Source organism: Orcinus orca, chromosome 7, assembly GCF_937001465.1.
Source record: "Orcinus orca chromosome 7, mOrcOrc1.1, whole genome shotgun sequence".
Taxonomy (NCBI): Eukaryota; Metazoa; Chordata; class Mammalia; order Artiodactyla; family Delphinidae; genus Orcinus; species Orcinus orca.
The window spans coordinates 119,774,702-119,793,113 of record NC_064565.1 but is presented as its reverse complement, the minus strand read 5'-3'; the positions used below and the strand labels follow the sequence as shown (position 1 = coordinate 119,793,113).

The following is an 18,412-nucleotide window of genomic DNA, read 5'->3' as shown; positions in this document are numbered from 1 at the left end:
AGCCGGTTAGTCGCCTTGGCTGCACTTCTCTTTCCAGGGCCGGGGGGCTCGAAGGTGTCTCAGCGGAGACTCACACCTGGGAAGCCGGCAGCGTCTTGTCCTCGGGCCGGTGTGGTTCGGGTCGGGGCGTCAGGACTGCCTCCTGAGGCAGAAGGGACCAGAGAGGCAGTCTCGGCCGAGGTCGGGCCACGAACTACAGGTCCCAGCATGCCGTGCTGCCTCCAGAATGCACTTCTTCCGGCGGGGGCGGTGGGTCCGGCCACCTGGTGTCGGGAGAGCCAATGAGAGACTCGGGAAGGGGAGCTGTGGGCCGTCAGGGACCGTGTGGTGTCCGCCACTGTTGTGGTTGTGTGCTGGGGTCCTGGGGAATGTTACGGCCCCGGGAGGGCCTACCCAGGCCTGGGAGGCTGTCTCAGGGCAGGCTGGGATCAGACGCGCTAGATCCTGAGCCGGGCAGGCGATGAGGCTGGAGCATCCTCCGGGTCCCCAGATGGCCGGGCATCTGGTGCTGGTGGGCTGCACAGTGACCCGCTGGAGTTGCGGTTGTAGCTCATGGCCGCTCAGTGCTGCGGGTTGGTGAGGGCAGTGACTTAAGGATCTGCTCAAGGATTCACCTTTGCTGCAGGAGCCTGCCCTTCCCCGTCCCCATTCCTAGGAAGGAAGGCAGGCAGCCAGCCAGAGGCTTATTCTCTGACTGCCTCTCCAAGCCTGCTTCACTGTGGCTGGAGCCTTCACAGAGGGCCGCACAGGGGAGGAGATGGGGTGGGGCACAATCCTTCTAGGACAGCGCTCTGATACCTACTAGAGCTTCTCAGATTTTGTATCCGCAGGCCGCTTTTGCCCAGCCTCCCAGATAGGAAGGGTGGTCAGATCGAAGCCCTTCTGCAGTCTGATCCATGCTGATGAGAAACGGAGCCTGGTCCAGGAGCCCCTGCCCCGGCGTTCTTGCTCCAGAGCCCCCGGTTGCTGTGACAGCTGCGGCTTCTCCCTCTGAGAGGCCCAGCAAGGCCTGCATGAGGAGCAGCTGTTGGTGGTGGCATGATACGGGGGGGTTTGGAGGCCTAGGGTCCTCATCTCTGCTGAGGTTCTAGAGAAGGGAGTAACCGCATCGTCTGACATCTCTCTCTGGGATGCTCATTTCATGACCCTTGCCCCCGTGGTGCTGACTCTCCCAGAAGATGTTTATGGCAGGCTGGAGGCTGCACCGTAGCTGGATGGAGTCAGGAATGGCCTGGGCCCTGCTTCATGTGGGTGTCCTGAAGGACTAAGAGAAACTTCCCTGACCTGGGGTGTTGGGCGACTGGTTTGCTCCAGGTAACACGCTGGGGTGGTGAGCAGCGGGCTGGGGCCAGTCCAGGATCTGGACTCTAAGTGGGGGCCTCTGCTGTGCCACTTACCCAGGCTTGCAAGCTCTGGAGAGCAGGCAGTGTCCTGTGGGCATGTCGGTGTCCAGAGCTGGGCCCACGCCCAGAGAAGGGGCCAGCAGACAGTTGGTGCTGGGTAGGCAGCAGCCCAGGCCTGCAGTGTTGGTTTGTGACCAACACCGAGACGGCATGAAGGCATCTTTCCTGTCGGCCTGCGGGCACAGCTCCTCCTGGGCCACACTTACCCCACAAGCCCTGTGGTGCCTTTCCCCACCTCTGGGTGCAGAGATGACCCCTTGGCCAATTAGCAGGAGTCCCCTCTCCCTCCTGGGCCCACCCCCCAGCCCTGTGCAGAGTGGAGCCTCTGGCTTGGGGTATCAGGAGGCGACGGAGGCAGCCTGGGGTGGGAAAATGAGGAGGTGTTCTGGGGGCTGCTGGTGCACAACCCGTCTCCACAACCGCAGGTCCCGGGATGGGCAGTTATTTAAAGTCTGACCTCAGGGCCCTCGCTGTAAGGCGGGAACACCAGCTCCATGTCATAGCGCTGTTTGACGGTTACAAGTGAGACATGGGGAGGCCCCGTGGAGCTGCAGAAGGATTGGCCTCGGGCCCCTCAGGTGAGGAAGCTCTTGAGACACGTTCTCAGTTGCATTGATGCGTCTGAATTGCAAGGCAGTTTCAGGCCCGCAGAACAGTGAAGGCCACGTGCCCGACCCCAGGCAGCCCGAGGCTGACTCGCGTCCCGGGCCTGCGGGCGGTGGGGCGGCTGTCCCTCTGAGCAAGCCCTTCTCTCCGGGACTCTCCTCCTCAGGGGACGGGACAGGTGGGAGGTCCCCTACCTTAGCAAGGCCCTGGGCGCACAGGACCAGCCTCCACCGCGCACATCCCAGAGCTGACTCTGGCCTCTGAGCACCGAGAGACGGTGGGAGCACGGGTGTCCGCCCCCCGGGGCCGGGGGCACGCAGAGCAGTAGTCCAGGGCCCCCGAGCCAGGAGCACCCTGAGGTCACCTGAGCAAGAATCACTGGAAACCTGGCCCTGCTGGGCGGCTGTCCCAGCTGCTCTCTGGGCCCGTCTCCAGCTGCAGGGACCCTGGGGCGGGCTGAGGATTACGTGAGAAACAAGGCTGGGCCTGGGCCGAGGGGCGTCAGCGAGGGCCACGAATGTGGACTGTTTCCCTGTGGGACGGTCTTCGCTGGAGCGGAGCGGGAGTGCGTCCTGGAAGCGTGGGTCTCTCCCCTGCCCCTGTCTGGAGGTTCCAGCTGAAGGAATCTCCCCAGGCAGGGCTGGAACAAAGCCATCTGTGTCTTTCCTGCAACCCGCAATCAGTTCAACAGAAGTGAGGAAGGTCCCGCCCCTAAGGGCTTGAAGGGTCAAATGCACTTGACAACGCTGAGACGCGGAGTTTGTACGATCCCCACGCATCTCAGAGGTAGGTGTTACCGTCCCATTTTACGACAAAGAACCTTAACTTCAAAGGGAGGAGGGGGCAGCCCAGGACCCCACAGCTATACGTGGGATGGAGCCAGCGTTCCGAAACCAGGCAGGCCTAGGTCGCTTTGCTTGCTGACAGAGGAATGGATTCTTTTGCGGTGATGTTTTAGATTGTTTGGGTTTTTTTTTTTTAACCTCATTGTTAAAAATAATACACGCTCCTGATAGGACTTTCCCCCTTAACTACTGCTCCAAAGTGGTCATGTGTTCTTAAGTTTTATTTTGAACACAATACAGGTAATTTCTTCTTGACTTCACTGCTCTGAGGTGACCGGATTTCCAAGTGGGATATTTTCTGCACTGCGGGCGTTGCGTCCTCTAGTCCTCTCTGCTTGCTCGTGCGTTTTTGAACAAGGAAGGATTATCTGGGCCTGGGTGGGTGGGCGGTAGCGCTCTCCACCCTGCCCTGTGCTGAGAGCCCCTGCCGGATGCTGGGCTATAGCCCTGTGGGAGCCTCGGCACAGCCCGTGTTCAGGGCGCACCCTGCGCTTGGCCTTCACCCTCCCAGCATCTGGTGATTATTTAGAGAGAAAGTGAAGAAAAAAACAAAAAACAAAACCCGTAACAGCTGCCGTCAGAATCCTCTTGATGAAAGGACAGCCTGTGTTAGGGGATGTGGGTTAGGGAGGCTGCCAGGGGGAGGCGGCCTTAGGTGGCCCAGCCTGGCCGGGGAGGTCTGATGGTGGGTAGAGGGGGGCAATGGCTAAGGAGAGGAGGCTGGAGTCCCGGTCGTGTTGAGAGCGAGGATGCCTTGATCAGTCTGAGCTTCTTCGTGCGGCCCAGTCTTTCCACGACCCCGGGTCTTGGGCGAATCCTACCGCTTCGCGCTTCCTCTGTTCTTTCCCTTCGTCAGGCCTTTGCTGACGTGAGGAGGGCTCTTTGATGCTCCAGTCCGTGAGTCCCGTCTTCACTGTGACCATTCTCGGGTTGCATTTTTTTTTATTTAAAAAGTTGTCCCTTTAAGAAACTTCCAAGGTCCCTGACTGGTTCTTTTTCTTGACTCCTGGTCATCTCACAGGTGCCTATTCCTGTCTTAGGGTTTATTTCAAACCACCCCCACCCCGCCATCGTGTGGCTGAGACGTTAGTTGTGTTCTGATTCCTTTGTCAGCCCTACTTCCCTGGGGGTCCGCTTGGGCCGGGGAGTGTTGGCCGCTGAGCACGTGGTTGGTGCTCTCCTGGGTGGGTGCTTGACTCGCCTCATGTTTACATCTGAAGCTCTGCCCAAGGCACCTGGCCTGAGAGAGGGGGGCTTACCTCCAGTAAGTCCCAGTAAGAGTGGGGGAGGGGAGAGAAGCGCCCCCAAGGCAAGTCTGGACCACACAGGACACGGCTTGAGGGACTCGAGACGCCCGTACCTGGACTCCAGAGAGGCTCCAGGCAGCGCGGGGCTCTATACACAAACCCTCACGGGTCAGCTCTCCACACACCATCTCTCCTCGCTGCCCCGCCTTCCTTGGCCCCAGCAGATCCGATGCTCACGGCCACTCCCATCCCCATCCTGGACATCACCCTCCTCGGCCCAATTCTCCTGCCTGACTGCTCCCCTCTCTGTCCCGAAAGTTCTGTCTCCCAGCACTGCCCTCAGCCCCTATGGTGGTCAGTACTGCCACTGGCCGAAAACCCCCACCTCCATGCACGTGGCAGGAGCGGACAGACGTGGCGCATGGCCCCAGCGCGTCTGACTGCTGGTGTGAGCCCCTTCACAGCCCCATCTCTGACGAGGTGCTTTCGTCCATCAGCATGGGTCCTTGAGGAACGAGAGACAGGAAGCCCACACCCCCGCCTGGCCTGAAGCGGACACAAGGCACGAGTGAGAGATAAAACTTCGTTATTTAAAACACTGGTATTTTAGGGACTTCCCTGGCGGTGCAGTGGTTAACAGTCCACCTGCCAACACAGGGGACATGGGTTCGAGCCCTGGTCCGGGAAGATCCCACATGCCACGGAACAAGTAAGCCCGTGCGCCACAACTACTGAGCCTGCGCTCTAGAGCCCACAAGCCACAGCTACTGAAGCCTGCGCACCTAGAGCCCGTGCTCTGCAACAAGAGAAGCCACCGCAATGAGAAGCCCGTGCACCGCAATGAAGAGTAACCCCCGCTCGTTGCAACTAGAGAAAGCCTGCGCGCAGCAACAAAGACCCAACGCAGCCAAAAATAAATTAAAAAAATAAATAAAATAAAATAAAACGTTGGTATTTTAGAGCTGTTTGTTGCCAGAGCACAGACATCGGCCCCAGAATAGGTGTGAGGCTGTATCAGGACATACGATGCAGGCCGGGGGCTGGCATGGGCCCATCCCTGGAAGCTGTGGTATGCAGCCACAAAACATTTGGTAAAACTCAACCGTGACGACCCATGAGGCAAACGATGTCCAAAATAACTCACAGGTCTGGTGGAAGAGGTTGGGAAACCCTGGCAGCCTGTGTTGGTCACAGGCTGCGTTTGGCAAGATACCACGAGGGAGAGATAGCCTGAAAACACATGCCCGGTTTGCAAGCTGGGAGGAAAAGGAATCGAGAAAGGCAGGAACGCAGGGACTCGTGGGGGTGAGAGGCCACCTGCTCATCCCAGAGGGCAGATCAGTCAGGACCATGTGGCAGGACGACACCGAGCTGTGGGTGTCGCTCCCGTGAGACTGTAGGGCTTGCTTCTGAGCCTCGCAAGGCCGGGAGGGGCCGGGGGGGCGGGAGCGAAGCAGGCGCCTCGGGCGTGGCTGCACGCCCACAGAGGCCACGGCAGGACCTTGGGGGACCACAGCGCTTTTGAGAGTTGCACTGCCGAAGAAACCAGGAGGCTGGGACTAAAAAGTTTGTGACTAGAGACTTGAAAATGGTCTTGGTGGAGAAGAGGCCGAGGAAGCAGTTCAGCCCCCAAAGAGGGCTTGGCCAATGCCATGATCAGGCGTGACCAGTTAGACAGGAGAAGGGCGGACCCTTCCCAGGGCAGAGCCAAGGGCCACAGAGAACCCAGGACTGGGGAGCCTGGCCCAGGATGGGGCCCCTGGCAGGCCTCTAACACTGCTGTGGGGCGGGGGCTGCTGGTCCCCCGTGGTTCTCCCTCCGCAGGGGTTTTGTTGCTGCCGCCCTGTCCCTGTTCCCCGCGGGCGGGTGACTGGCCTTCCAGCTCGCGAGTGGCTGGGCCGAGTGGAGCCCCACCAGGCCCTGGTGCTGGGACAGCCCCCCGAGACCCTGGGCCGTAACTGGGTGGGGCCAAGTCACCTCCTGGCTGGGGCAAGGGGGTGAGGTGGAGGGGCTGCATCTTGAGTGCAGGAAGGAGAATCCGTGGGACATCTGGTGACCTGGGGCCGGATGTGGCAGGGCCAGGGCTGCTGGCCCACCATTTGCGGTCCTCCCTCGCCCTGGCCCCTTGGGTGGGGGGGGGGGGCTCTGTGACTGGGTCCGGCCAGTTGGTCAGGTGACGTGTCACTGCAGGGCCAGAGCGCGTAATGCTGGTGGGAGACCCACACCAGAGGCGTGCCACCCCGTGAGCCCAACCCCGCGGGCAACCAGAAGGACCAGGGCCCGACCGCTGCCCTTTGTCGCAGTGGCTGCATCAATCCCGGCGTCCACAGCTTGGCCATCCTTCGTGGCGATGCCCCAAGTGGAGTCCCCGACCTCACTCCCTCTTCCAGCCCCACCAGTACCTGCAGCCTCGACCGCACCTGTGCTTGCAGACATCCTTCCTTCTCCATCCCCCGAAGTCACACTCACCTCTTCCTTTACTCCAGTTTGGGATGGGGGACCACTGCTGAGAAAGGCCCGCAGCAACGGTGGTCAAGTGGCCTCCTTGCTTTGGTGTTTGGGGGTCCGGGGTCGGGGGGAGGGGCTGGGGAGGGTGGAAGGTGCCGCTGGCGCTCAGACCCCCAGGGCTGCCGGGCAGGATCGGGGGCTTCCGAGGGCAGAGCCAGGATGGTCAGGAGGGGCTGGGGGGCAGAGAAGAGCCTCAGCAGTACCCCGCCCCTCCGGCCTCTGGCCTGCGTGTCTGGCGGTGACCAGCTCAGGACCCCGCCCCCCGGCAGCTGGGCAGGTGTGAAGGAGCTGGACGAACAGGCCGGGAGGTAGTTTGCAGAGTGGAGGTTTAATGGGACAGTCACGGCGACCCTGCACAGTGGTCCCCCGGGGGGCCCGGCTCTAGGCACTGGGCTCCCCAGGCCTCTTCCGGCAGGGTGGGCCTAGAAGGAGCACCAGCGCCGCCTGCCCCTCCCTGTGTGTTATTGCTGCACTGGCCCCAGGCAGCCTCAAGACAGACTGTCCTGTCCCACTCCCCCTGGGGCCTGGGATCCCGTGTTCCCTGAGGAGCTAAGGCTTTCCGGGGGCCCCCTCCCCAGGGACATCCACCCTTTACTCGGTGTCCCTTGCCCCCCACGCGGAGGGCATGTCTGCATCCTCTGCCGGAGGCCAACCGAGGCTGCCATCCCCGGGGGTGGGGTGCGGGGGCCGCGGGCAGGAAGCATGCTGGGGGGACAGCATGGTCCGGGCCCCCGGCAGATGTAAGGCACGGTGTGGCGGTCGCCATCGACCCAGGGGCAGCGCCTGGCAGTCAGTGTTGAGACAGGAGGGTGTGGCATGTGCTGGCCGCTCCAGGCCTGCAGTGCAAGAGGGCTGCGGGGACCAGGTCCCCGGGCCTTGGCCGGCCCCGGGGGTGCCCCCAGAGAGCCTGCAGGAGGGGTGCGTGGGCCAGGCTGGGGCACGGTCACGGTGGGCCGAGGCCCAGAAGGCACAATCGTGGTGTCGAGCAGTCAGGGCTAGGCAGACACGTTGACATCCCTGAGAGAGATGGCGCTGCCGGGGGCCTCGTCCCCGAGCAGCAGGGCTGGTGCGTCTGTGTCCGCCTCCGAGTCCGCTCCGGCTCCGCCTTGCTCCACGCTGGGCTCTGTGCCGGGGCCCAGGCCCTGGGACAGGATCTGCTGGATGGTCCGGCGCAAGTTGGGGTGCAGCCGGCCCTGTGTCTGGTAGAAGACCTCCAGGGCGAAGGACTTGAGGGCACCGGTGCAGAGATCCTCGTACAGCGGGATGGTGTACATGCGGGACATCTGCGGGTGGCCGCTTGTCACACCGGCCGCTCCCCGGCCCCTGCCGCCCACGGGCCCCAGGGCTGCACTCACACTGCCGCAGCGGGGGCCCCACTGTCCTTGCCTCCACCACTGCAGGCCTCTGTAGAGGCCCCGTCTCCAGGGAGCTCGGGCTAGGGGGGCACTGCCGGGGGACAGGTCTGGGGAGTGGGAGGCCGGGCCCCGGCAGGCCTGGGGTCCTAGGGCCTCTGAGGAGCTCAGATGCGCCGGCTGTCCACGCCCAGGGCCCAGTGGGCCCAGACCCCCACCCCGGCCTCTGCTCCCGGCCTGGCCCTCGGGCACCACTGTCCCAAGGCCCGGTGGGGTCTGTGCTCTTCCCCCCACTACCAGCCCGACGCCACATCTTCCCCACCCCATTCTCTGGGATGCCCAGTCTGAGTGGGTGGGGATGGGGGGAGGAGGGGTGGGGGAGGGGGGGAGGGGTGGGGTGGGGTGGGAGAGGAGGGTGGGGGAGGAGGGGTGGGGGGAGGGGTGGGGAGGGTGGGGGGAGGGGTGGGGGAGGGGCGGGGCGGGCCCGCGCTGGTGGCTGCACCTGGCTCTCGAGGAAGCGTCGGACCCTGTGGAGGTCGGGGTAGTAGTCGTTTCGGACGACGATCTGCAGCCAGCGGATGCGGATCTCGGCGTTCATCGAGTCCAGCAGGGAGGAGTAGCACTTGGACAGGCTCATCACCACCTCTGCCGGCCACGGGCAGGTCAGGCCAGCCAGCCCGGCCCCTCCCCTCCCCCACCACCCCGGTGGCTGCAGGACTCACCCTGGGGCAGCAGGACTCACCCTGGGGCAGCGGGGACCCGTCCAGGAGCCGGTCCAGGAAGAGCGCTGTCTGGAAGGTCCTCCACTTGGAGATGTCGATGGTGCTGGCGGACGCGGCCGCCTGGTCCAGGGGCTCCGCGGTCCACAGCTGGAAGAGGGCCTCCACGGGCCGGGTCAGGCTGGATCCCTGAGACAGGTCTGGCTCGGCCAGCGGGGGGCCTGTGGCATTCAGCCAGCGCTCAAACTCCAGCCCTGCAGGGAAGACACCACCCTGGGGTCCCGAGCAGGCCTGCCTGGGAGACACCAGACCCCGAGGGTGTGCCTGGGTGTGACTGTTCCGGGCCTGGGAGCCCCGAGAGTGGGGGCCGTCTGGGGACAGCCGGGGTCACCTCTAGCCCCTGCCACTCCAAACCACTGGGGTGGCTTTGGCGAAGGGGCACACAGAGGCTCGAGCTGGTGACTGAGGGACCCCCGGCCCCTCCACGCCTCTCCTGGGTAGGAGACGAGGCACTGTAAACCCTTGGAAGGGAGGTGGCGGGATAGGCTCTGCCCCACGAGGGTGTAGGGGACACCACTCTGGGAAAAGGACGTTCCTGCTTTAAAACCCAGGAGCTGGGCAGCCGTGGGGGCAGGTTCTGCCCATCGCCCGCTCTCAAAAGCCCTTGGAGCACCTACCAAACCTTCCCAAACACAGGGTCCCCCTGCCCACACCTCCCAGCCACACCTCACTGCCCTATAGCAAGCCCTGGCTTCTCCCAGACGTCAGACCCTCCAGTCTCTTCTTTGGCCCCCAAGCCCTTGGACCAGGCACAGCCCCACGAGCCTCACAAGCAGGCCAGCTGCCTTCAGCTAGCTCTCAGGCAAACCTCTCTCCGTGTCGCAGATCCTGCCCCAGGCCCTTTGCACAGTTTCCGGGGACCTTTTTCTGGGACTGCTTAATCAGGTCTGCCTGGCCTAAGTACCGCCTCCATGCTGGGAAGCACACCCTCCTCTCTGCTCCTACGGTGTCCAGCCCGAGGCCCACACTGTCCAGCGAGGGTGGCTGCAGGAAGGATGCATGAACCCGAGGGAATTTCTTCCAGGCAGAGGCGTCATCTTGTGCGGCAGGCCGAGGGGCTAGCCGGTTGCGGACCCGCGGCAGGCAGTGGGCCTCACCTGCCCGGCAGTCCACACTCTGCTCCTTCAGCTCCGGGAAGAAGGTCAGGAAGGAGTCCAGCAGGTCCTGGGCTACCACGCTGGTGAACTTGTATTTCTCCACGTAGGCCTGCTGGGGAAGGGGCAGGGCTCGGCAGGCCTGGGGGCTGGGCACACCATCCCCATCCCACCACCCGCGCCACAGCTGGGGCCTGCACAGCCGGAAAGGGCCACCGCACCGAGGCGTCTGTACAGAGCGGTGTGCAGGGCCCAGGGCGGCGCGGAGGCACCCACTGCTGCCACATGGGCCCTGCCAAGTGGTCAAAACCGGGAGGGAGGGAGGGAGGGAGGGAGGGAGGGAGGGACGGAGAGGAGGAAGCACCCCAGGCACTGCCCGGAGAGAAGGCCATGTCCCAGCTCCGCCCACAGGCCCCCGCCACTCCATCCTCACCACCAGGAGAGAAGGGCAGCCCTGGGAGTCGGGGCAGAGAAGCGGGGGCGTTCGGGGCCTGTCTCGGGGAGGCGGCTGCTCACTCGGAGAAAGCTGTCAAAGCGCTGGGGGTCCCCGCAGAGCTGGGACAGGTAGTACACGAAGCAGTAGCCCTTCTCGTAAGTGAACAGGTTCATCAGGTGGCTCGGATTCACCCCTGCAAGGGGAACACCCGTGGCTCTGGGCGGTGCCCTGACCCTCCCATGTCCCGAGGGACGGGGGCAGGATGGCGGTCAGGTGCTGTGTGGAACGGGAAGCGCTGAGGGCCGCCGTCCCTCACATCTAGATGTCCTAGGAGTGTGGAGACGGGGCCCGCCTTACCCGGGGGGCCTCGGTGGAGACCTCGGTCCACACACCACGGTGACGGGTGCTCAGAGCCCGTGAGAGGCAGTGGCAGGCTGAGGGGCCCCTGACCTGGCCTCTGCGGGGATGCCACGGTGGGGACAGGGACGCCCGGCCAGAGTTAGCCTGGGCTGGGCAAGGAGGCCCTGCAGGATGACGTGTCCAGGGCCCGGGGCAGGGCCGGTGGGAGTGGGTACCTGGCTCCAGCTTGACCTGCAGCTTGCTAACTGGGCTGTCCTCGCCGAGGAGCTTCATCTGCCTGTGCAGGGCGTCCAGGCGGAAGGCTGTCTCCAGACAGGTGAAGGCAGCACCTGGACGGGGCAGGTGCGAAGCTGCTGCCCTTGCGGCTCCCTGCCCTGAGCCTTGTGGAGATGACCCCTGGCCACCCGGCTGGACACATGCACGGCAGGGGGACCGCACCCCGGGGGCCAGGCTGGGCTCACACAGTGCCCGGATAGCCCCGGTAGCCCAGCCTGCACAAGGCCCCGGCGGTGACCCTGCCGCCCCTGCCCCAGCCCGGGTGGTACCGTAGGTCTCGGTGGTGATGCGGCGCTGCGCGTAGGTGGCCAGGCCCTCGCTCAGCCACATCTCCTCCCATGTGGCGTTGGTGACGGCGTTGCCGAACCAGCTGTGGGCCACCTCGTGGATGACGTCGATGATCAGGAACTCGTCACTCTCCAGGATGGAGGAGATGATGAAGGTGAGGCAGGGGTTCTCCATGGCCACGATGGGGAAGGAGGGGGGCAGGAAGACGATATCATACCTGCCCAGGGTGGGGGGTGACCGTGAGAGGGCCGGGGCCCGGGCAGTGAGCATCACTTCCTTCCCAGGAGGTCAGACAAGGCCCCCCACCATGGGCTCCCGTTGCTTCCCGGTAGGGTGGGGACTTGCCCTCTGAGCCCTCCTACAGTCAGCCAGGCTCCCAGGGGCCCCAGGACGTACCTGCCCCACAGGTAGGGCCCGTAGAGGCGCTCGGCCGCGCTCAGCCACTGCTCCACCGCGCCGGACAGCTTGCTGGTGGCCGTGGGCAGGAGGCATGGCTCAGCCCACACGCGGCTCCTGTCACAGGGGCGAGGGTGGGTGGGGGCCGGCCAGTCCCCATCCCTCTCACCCCACTAGGCCTTCCCTCTGCTTCTGGGCTCGAACACCACCTGCACCTAGTCTGGCCTGGTCCACCGCCCAGCTGCTGCCCTCCGCCCTGCCTCACTCACTGCCACCACGCAGGCCCTTTGCGCAGTGGGGGCCGGGCCACACGCGAGGGGCCGCTGGCTCCTCCTGTCTCTGAGTCGAGGGAGCCCGCACAGGTGTGAGGCTACGTCCAGCGGCGGCCCGGCCCGGCAGGAGGACCAGCTTGCGCAGGGCGCTGGGGAGGCCGGAAGCCCAGCCTCCGGGTCTGGGGGTGCACGGGAGTGAGCGGGCTCCTCTCTCACTGACAGGGGCGGCCCCGGGTAGTGGTGACATGGCACGTGGGGTCCTCCGGCAGGTGGCTGCAGACGCGGGCCGCACACCCAGCCCACGGTAGGATCTCCCCGAGGCCTGGACTCCGGGCAGCAGCAGCTGCAGGAAGCAAGAGGCGGCCCTACCTGGGCCCGATGTCTGCCGGCTGGAGGTCCCCGGCCACGAGGGCCACGAGGTAGGCGGGCACGGGGTGCTCCATGTGGAAGCGGTAGACGCCCTCCTCCTCCACGTAGGTGCTCTGTGTGGCACTCATCAGCACCTGCACCCCCGACGGGGCCTGTGTTCGAGGAGGCCCCACCCATCAGGGCACCCCGTGTCCTCGATGGGGAGCCCCACGCCCCGTCAGGGCACCCCGTGTCCCCACTGGGAACTCCATAGCCCGGTCAGAAGCCCCACATCCATGGTAGGGAACGCCACGTCCCCGACGGGAAGCCCTGCCACCTGGATCAGGTAGCCACGTCACTGTCGGGGACCCTCTCAGCCCCATCAGGGGTCCCCCCACACTATTCGGGGAACCCGACGCTCCTGGTCTGCACACCTCTTGCCCCAGTCGGGAGTCGGGTGGGTGTAGGGGTGCTGCCACGCTCAGGCCAGGAGCCCTGGGACCCAGCGACTCCGTCTGTGCCCTCCCCTCGTCAGGATCCTATTGGCTCATCCTGGGTCCAGGACCCCGACCCTATCAGGCTGCCCCCTCCTGCACAGTGAGGAGGGTGGGCTCCTCCTAGAGCAGTGGTCCCGGTGGCAGCCGGGGCCAGGCTTGGGCAGGTAGTAAGAGTGCGGAGCGGGGCCTGCTGGTGGGCGCTGACCTTGACGACGGCCGAGTAGGTGCACTTGACAGCGGGCGTGTCGAAGCATGGGAAGAAGGAACGGTTGCAGACGGAGTGGCCCTGGGTGAAGACGAAGGGCTTGGCACTGCCGTAGGTCAGCTCTGGGTCCAGCCACCAGATCTGCAGTGGGCGGTGGGCAGGGTATCAGCCGACGGCCCCTGGGCTCTGGCCCTTGACGCCCTCCCCATCACGTGGGCTGAGGCCTCCTGGAGACCAGGGCTGCTGGCTGATGGCCCTCACTGTACCAGTGAGGCGGGGGCACCTGAGGCACACAGGGAATGGGGGGAGCCTGGGGGCCCTGCCCCACAGAAAGCAGCACGTGGGGACGCCAGAACACCCCTCCCTGCCAGCCCAGCCTTGATTCCTGAAAGCTAGGCAGAGTTTCTGGAGAGGGCAAGGCCTTGGGAAGTGGGCCCCAACCCCCCTGTCCTGCTCAGGCTTCCAGGCCCAGGACTGCTGGGGCAGCGGCTGGAGAGGGAGGGCATGAGGAAGGGCCCAGGAGGGGACGGCCCGACTGGGCTCGTCCAGGGCCAACAGCAGCTCCTGGGCACCATCGCTTGCCCACCCTGGGCAGGCAGGGCGGCTGACCCAGAGTGTGGCCTGTGCTTCGCCACCAGGGCCAGGCCTCTCTCCAGGTGGGAGGCCAGGCACTCAGGGAGTCCCCCAGCCTGTGCCCCTCACACCAGCTGCCAGAGGGAAACTGAGACGGTCAGAGCACCTGAGTCCAATTCTCACAGGCAGGCGCGAACCCGGTCTCAGCAGGGAAGGGGAGCCGGGAATGTGGACGTGTGGGGAGAGCAGTGCTTCCTGGTGACCCCCACGTGCGCCTGAGCCCAGGGCCACCCCTGGAAATGGGGCAGCCTCACAGGGAGGGATCCCCCACGGGGAGAAGGGCTCCCAGCCAGGGCCCGTGGGCAGGGAGCTCAGGCTGGGCTCTCAGAGAGGACGCACGGGACAGGAGCAGCCCGGGGGGAGGGCCGCCGGGGCCACGGCCAGAGCACTGTGGACAGACCCCGCAGCGGCCACCAGCACCCAGCCACCCACCTCCCGGGCGGGGCGGCACTGGTGGGTGCCTCGCTCATCTGCAGGATGGACGGGGACCTCCGCACAGGACCTGACACCACACACGGTGTCCTCGGGAAGGGCAGCCGTCAGGGGTGGGCGTGGGCTCAGGGCAGGGGTGGGCGTGGGCTCAGGGCAGGAGTGGGGAGGATGCCCTTCAGAGCTTCTGCGCAAGGAAACGGCCCCTGCCTGGAAGATGCCTCCACCGCACAGTGCCGGTGGCCCGGGGAGGCCACGGGGGGCCGAGGATGGGGGTGCTCTTCGGTGCCGTGCTGCCTACCTGCTTCCACGCCTGCCGGACACTGTCGCCCTCTCAGCCAACCTCCCCCCAGATGCCAAGGCCAGGCCCCACCCCCACTAGGGAGCCCTCCCTCGCACCCTCGTGCCCACCACTGCCCCCAGCCTCCCTAGGGCCATTTCAAGACACCCCCTCTCAACTCCGGCCAAACATTCCAGGGTCTCCAGGAAGGTCAGCACGGAGCCTGGGGGAGCTCCCCCAACCCAACCGCAGTCATTCTGTGGGGCCCCAAATCTGTTCTCACGCCCCCTCTGCCGGGACGACACGATCATTGAAGCCAACTGGACTGTTCCGTGTCCCCACTTCAGTGACCGAGTGCACGCAGGTTCTCCCAGGGCCATTATGGAAGGACCCTAGCCCCCTGCAAGTGACAGGTCTGAGCAAACCACAGCTGATGGTATCCACAGTTGCTTGCCACTGGGAGTTGTCCATGCTGAGACCACAGAGGTGGAGGACCCCAGATCCAGTGGGGCTCCCTACCCCACAAACCCCAGACCCCAGACCCAGGAGGGGGCTGGCTCTCCTGCAGACCCCAGATCTTAGCAGATGCCCGGGCTCAGCAGGGCTGCCTATCCAGTTCCTGCAGACCCAGCCAGACCCCTGTCAACGTTCACAGACATCTTCAAAACTTCCTTTGGGCCGCTATGTCTCTGTCCTCTCACGGTGAGAAGTGTGCAGTGGTATCTTCCTTTTCTGCTGACCCCTAGGGCTGCCCCAGATGTTTAGAAGGCCTGTCTGGGGAGCCTGTTCAAAAATGCAGACTCCTGGGCCCTGCCACAGAGCTTCCTGGGGCTGGGACCCAGGAATCTGCATTTAATGAGACTCCCCCCGCAGTGCTTCTGCAGGTAGCCCTTGGCTCATGCTGGGGACAGGCCCCCGTGGTCAGGCTGCTGGGGATACGGTCAGGCCAGCAAGGGTGGCCTGTTATGGGCCCTAGTCCCACCACTCTGCCAGTCTTGGGTGGACCAGACACATGAGCTCCAAGTTCACAGATCAAGGTCCGGGAGGATCATACCCCTTTGTTCTCATGGCTGTGGTGGGAGGCATACGTGCCGCTGTCTGAGATCCAGGCTACCCCAGCAGGTGCCAACCCAGCAGGCCAGGGGCCAGGCCAGCACACCCACGGAAGCTCACAAAGGAGGTGAGGTGGCAGCTGAGGGCTCCTGGGAATCATACAGGAAGCCCATAGGTGTGTCTGCTCTGGGCTCTTCCTGTCCAGATGTCACCTTGATGGCTCCGGACCTGGTGCCTCTGTGCCACCTGTGCATCACCGTATCCATTTACATGCCGTGGGCGCTGACACATGGAAACTTCCGGGGCCTCCCAGAGCTACGTGTATGCTGTGTGTGTGTGTTTGGAGGGAGAGCAGTGTCACAAGTGTGCTGTCCACGCGGAGACCCAGGAACCCCCATGCTTCCAGAACGGAAGGCCCTGCTCCATCCTGAAAGCCCTCCTATGGTGGAGGGGTGCTGCAGCCCCAGCACCCAGCCTGGGCCACGCAGCCTTCCTGCTGAGCCCCTGGGGCGGCAGATGCTCCACGTCCAAAGCCCTGCAGAGCCTACGTGTGTCTGTGTTGGGGACACAGGGCAACCCTGCCACCGCACCCGCCAGTCCCCACAGGGCCAACCCGGGCCTCTCCGCCTCCCACTCCGGCAGGTCCGTCCCTCTTGCCACTTCCAGGGAACAGTCCTCTGAAGACCAGGTCACACGGAGGCCCTTCCACATCTGACACTGCCTGGCCTGCTTCTCAGTGCCAGGCTCCCTCAGATGTATGGCTTGGCGTGTGCTCACCAGAAGCTGTCCCTGTCCCCAGGCAGGGACAGCTCCTGCACACCTGAAAGGAGAGGCTTCCCGTGGTGGCATGCTGTCCCCTGTCCCCACGGTCCAGGGCCAGCACCCAGGCTCTCGCTCGGTCCAAGGTTCCTAAGGGCTCCCCGGGGCACCAGCTGGGAAGCACTGCAGGCACCTGGCCAGGATTCCGGAGCCAGGTGGGGAAGTGCCAGGCCGGCCCCATCTCTCCGCAGGTGCCTCAGGAGCAGAGCCCACATTAACGCCCCCCTAGCCTGGCGGCAGCGTGGGGACACACCGCCTGGAAACGACCCGGCGACCAGCCCACCGCCCCAGCGCCCACCCGGCGGGGGGGGGGGGACTCACGGCGGGGGCGTCGGTCGAGGTGTAGCGCAGGATGACCTGGAAGGGCTGGTGCGCCTGCAGTTCAGGCGGCAGCGTGACGGTGAGCGAGGAGCCGTAGTCCGTGAAAGGGTCCACCCTGAAGGCCAGCGGGCAGCATGCGGGCTCCGCGCCGGGCGCCTCGGGGAAGGCGGGCAGCGGGGGCGGCGGCGCGGGACTCGGCCCGGGTGCAGCGAAGGCGAAGGCGCAGGGTGGCTCGCCGGCGGCGGCGGGAGCGCGGCGGAAGGCGGCCGAATGCAGGCGCAGGGCCGGGTGCGCGTCGAGCACGAGCGCGCGGGGCGCGGGGCGCCGCGCGCACAGCTCGAGCACCAGGCAGCCGGCCAGCTCGCGCGCCTCGGGCCGCAGCTCCAGGCCCAGCTGCAGGTGGCGGAGGCGGAAGAGCTGCGCGCTGGAGGCCGAGGCCACGTCCAGGGCGGGCGGCGGCTCGGGCGGCGGACGCGCGGGCGCGGCCTCGGCGCCGGGCGCTTTGCGGCAGCAGCACTGCGCCGCCATGGCCGCCGCGCTAGGTGAAATCCATGGGCGGCGGCCGCGCCGGGCCGCGGGGAGCGGGTGAGGGGCGGCGGCGGCGGCGACGGCGGCGACGGCGGCGGCGGCGGCGGCGGCGGCGGGGCGAGGGCACAACAGGAAGTCGCGCCGGGAGCCGCCCGGCCCGGCCCCGCGCCGTGCGCCGCCCCGCTCGGGCTCCGCTCGGCCGCCGCCGGGGGCGCTGTGCGCGGGGAGACCGGGGAGCCGGGGGCGCAGTGAGCGGGGGCGCTGTGAACCGGGAGACCGAGTAGCCGAGAGCGGGGCTAGGACCGCGAGCCCGGGGCGCTGTGCGGGGCGGGGGGACAGCGGAGCCGGGGGCGCTGTGTTGGGGCCGGGGACGCTGTGCCAGGGCTGAGGCCGAGAGCCGGGTGCGGTGCATGGGGCTGCGACTGCCGTGTGCAGGTGGCCGGGGCACTGTGCTGGGGGGTGGGGAAAGCGGGAGCCGGGGGTGAGGGGCGGGACGCTGTGTGCTCGGGGTCCGGGGCGCGCCGGGCGGAGGAGTGGCCCTGCGGTCTCCCCACCCCTTTGCCCTTCCTACCCGGCTCGCGTCTGGGAGACCCCGGGAGTCAGGATGCCCGATCCCTCAGCGATGCTGCGGGCCAGGTTCCTGGGGCAGCGACTGCTGGGACACCTGGGTCAGGGAAGCTGGGAAGTGTGGCGTTTGGAACTCAGTGTTATTCGTCCATTTGGGAACCTCTGGTCCCGGGGAATGATGGAATGATGGAATGATTTCCATACACCCGACCCACTCCCCTGTGAGACCAGTGGTCTGTGTTACGTGCCATATGGTACATGGCGGTGCTCAAGAACCTTAAGGCTGTGCTGTCAGATAATTGTAGCTATTTAGATTTAAATTAAATTAGAAGTTCAGTGTCTCAGTTGCACTAGCCGTATTTCAAGGTCTCCGTGTGTGTTTGGAGGATAGTGTCTCGCTAGTGGTAGCCATCCTCGACAGAGCAGATATCCCATCATTGTAGAAAGTTGTGCTGGACAGTGCTGCCTTAAGACCTGTTGGGGCCCTGGAGGAAGATTGTATAGGTGAGTGCTGGTCAGTAACAGGACCTGGCCTGCCTGTCCCCATTCCACCTCGCCTAGGCCTGTCCAGAGACTTAGGCCCAGAGGGGATGCCTGCAGACCAGCGAGGGTGCTCAAAGAGCTAGCATCAGGGGGATCTCGAAGCCATGGAACCAGAGGGGCCACCAAGATGTTGCTGTCATCATCGCGTAAGAAGTCAGACCCTTAGGGAGAAGGGGCTTTTTGGCCTGGAATCCCACCCACCTCTCTCCCCTGATCAGTCTCCCTGTGGCAAAGTTGGGGCCTGACTCACAACGCACTTGACCTCGATGGCGTCCCCGAGTAGCGTTTGATCCTTCTGGGCTCAGTATCCCAATCTGTCACCCATGT

At 65.2% G+C, this 18,412-nt stretch overlaps 1 protein-coding gene and 1 long non-coding RNA gene across 5 annotated transcripts; one reads left to right on the top strand and one right to left on the bottom strand.

Moving 5' to 3' along the window:
- The first annotated feature begins 13 nt into the window (after nt 1-13).
- Nucleotides 14-5,127, top strand: LOC117200594 (uncharacterized). 3 transcript variants are annotated; one of them, XR_004482198.2, is made up of 3 exons: nt 14-1,981; nt 2,644-2,795; nt 4,599-5,127. It is a non-coding gene; the product is annotated as an uncharacterized LOC117200594 (long non-coding RNA). The 3 variants fall into 3 exon arrangements; XR_004482195.2 differs by lacking the exon at nt 4,599-5,127 and having other exon boundaries at nt 14-1,314; nt 1,829-1,981; nt 2,644-3,827; XR_004482196.2 differs by lacking the exon at nt 4,599-5,127 and adding an exon at nt 3,095-3,827.
- Nucleotides 5,128-6,918: 1,791 nt separating this feature from the next.
- Nucleotides 6,919-17,109, bottom strand: RNPEPL1 (arginyl aminopeptidase like 1). 2 transcript variants are annotated; one of them, XM_049711993.1, is made up of 11 exons: nt 16,448-17,109; nt 12,913-13,053; nt 12,232-12,383; nt 11,591-11,707; nt 11,176-11,411; nt 10,846-10,959; nt 10,351-10,463; nt 9,838-9,949; nt 8,704-8,934; nt 8,464-8,606; nt 6,919-7,892 (listed from the first exon to the last, which is right to left on the bottom strand). In XM_049711993.1, the coding sequence occupies exons 1-11, from the start codon at nt 16,973-16,975 to the stop codon at nt 7,605-7,607; spliced, it is 2,175 nt and encodes a 724-aa protein (XP_049567950.1). In that variant the 5' UTR covers nt 16,976-17,109; the 3' UTR covers nt 6,919-7,604. The 2 variants fall into 2 exon arrangements, with proteins under 2 accessions (XP_049567950.1, XP_049567951.1); XM_049711994.1 differs by having other exon boundaries at nt 9,838-9,946.
- Between the last annotated feature and the right edge of the window lie 1,303 nt (nt 17,110-18,412).

Coding starts and splice junctions, on each gene's coding strand:
- RNPEPL1 (XM_049711993.1), bottom strand. CDS start 16,975: ATGGCGGCGCAGTGCTGCTGCCGCAAAGCGCCCGGCGCCGAGGCCGCG. Junction 10,960..11,175: donor CATCACCACCGAGACCTACG/GTACCACCCGGG, acceptor TGCCCCGTCCAG/GTGCTGCCTTCACCTGTCTG. Junction 7,893..8,463: donor GACGCTTCCTCGAGAGCCAG/GTGCAGCCACCA, acceptor GGCCACCCGCAG/ATGTCCCGCATGTACACCAT.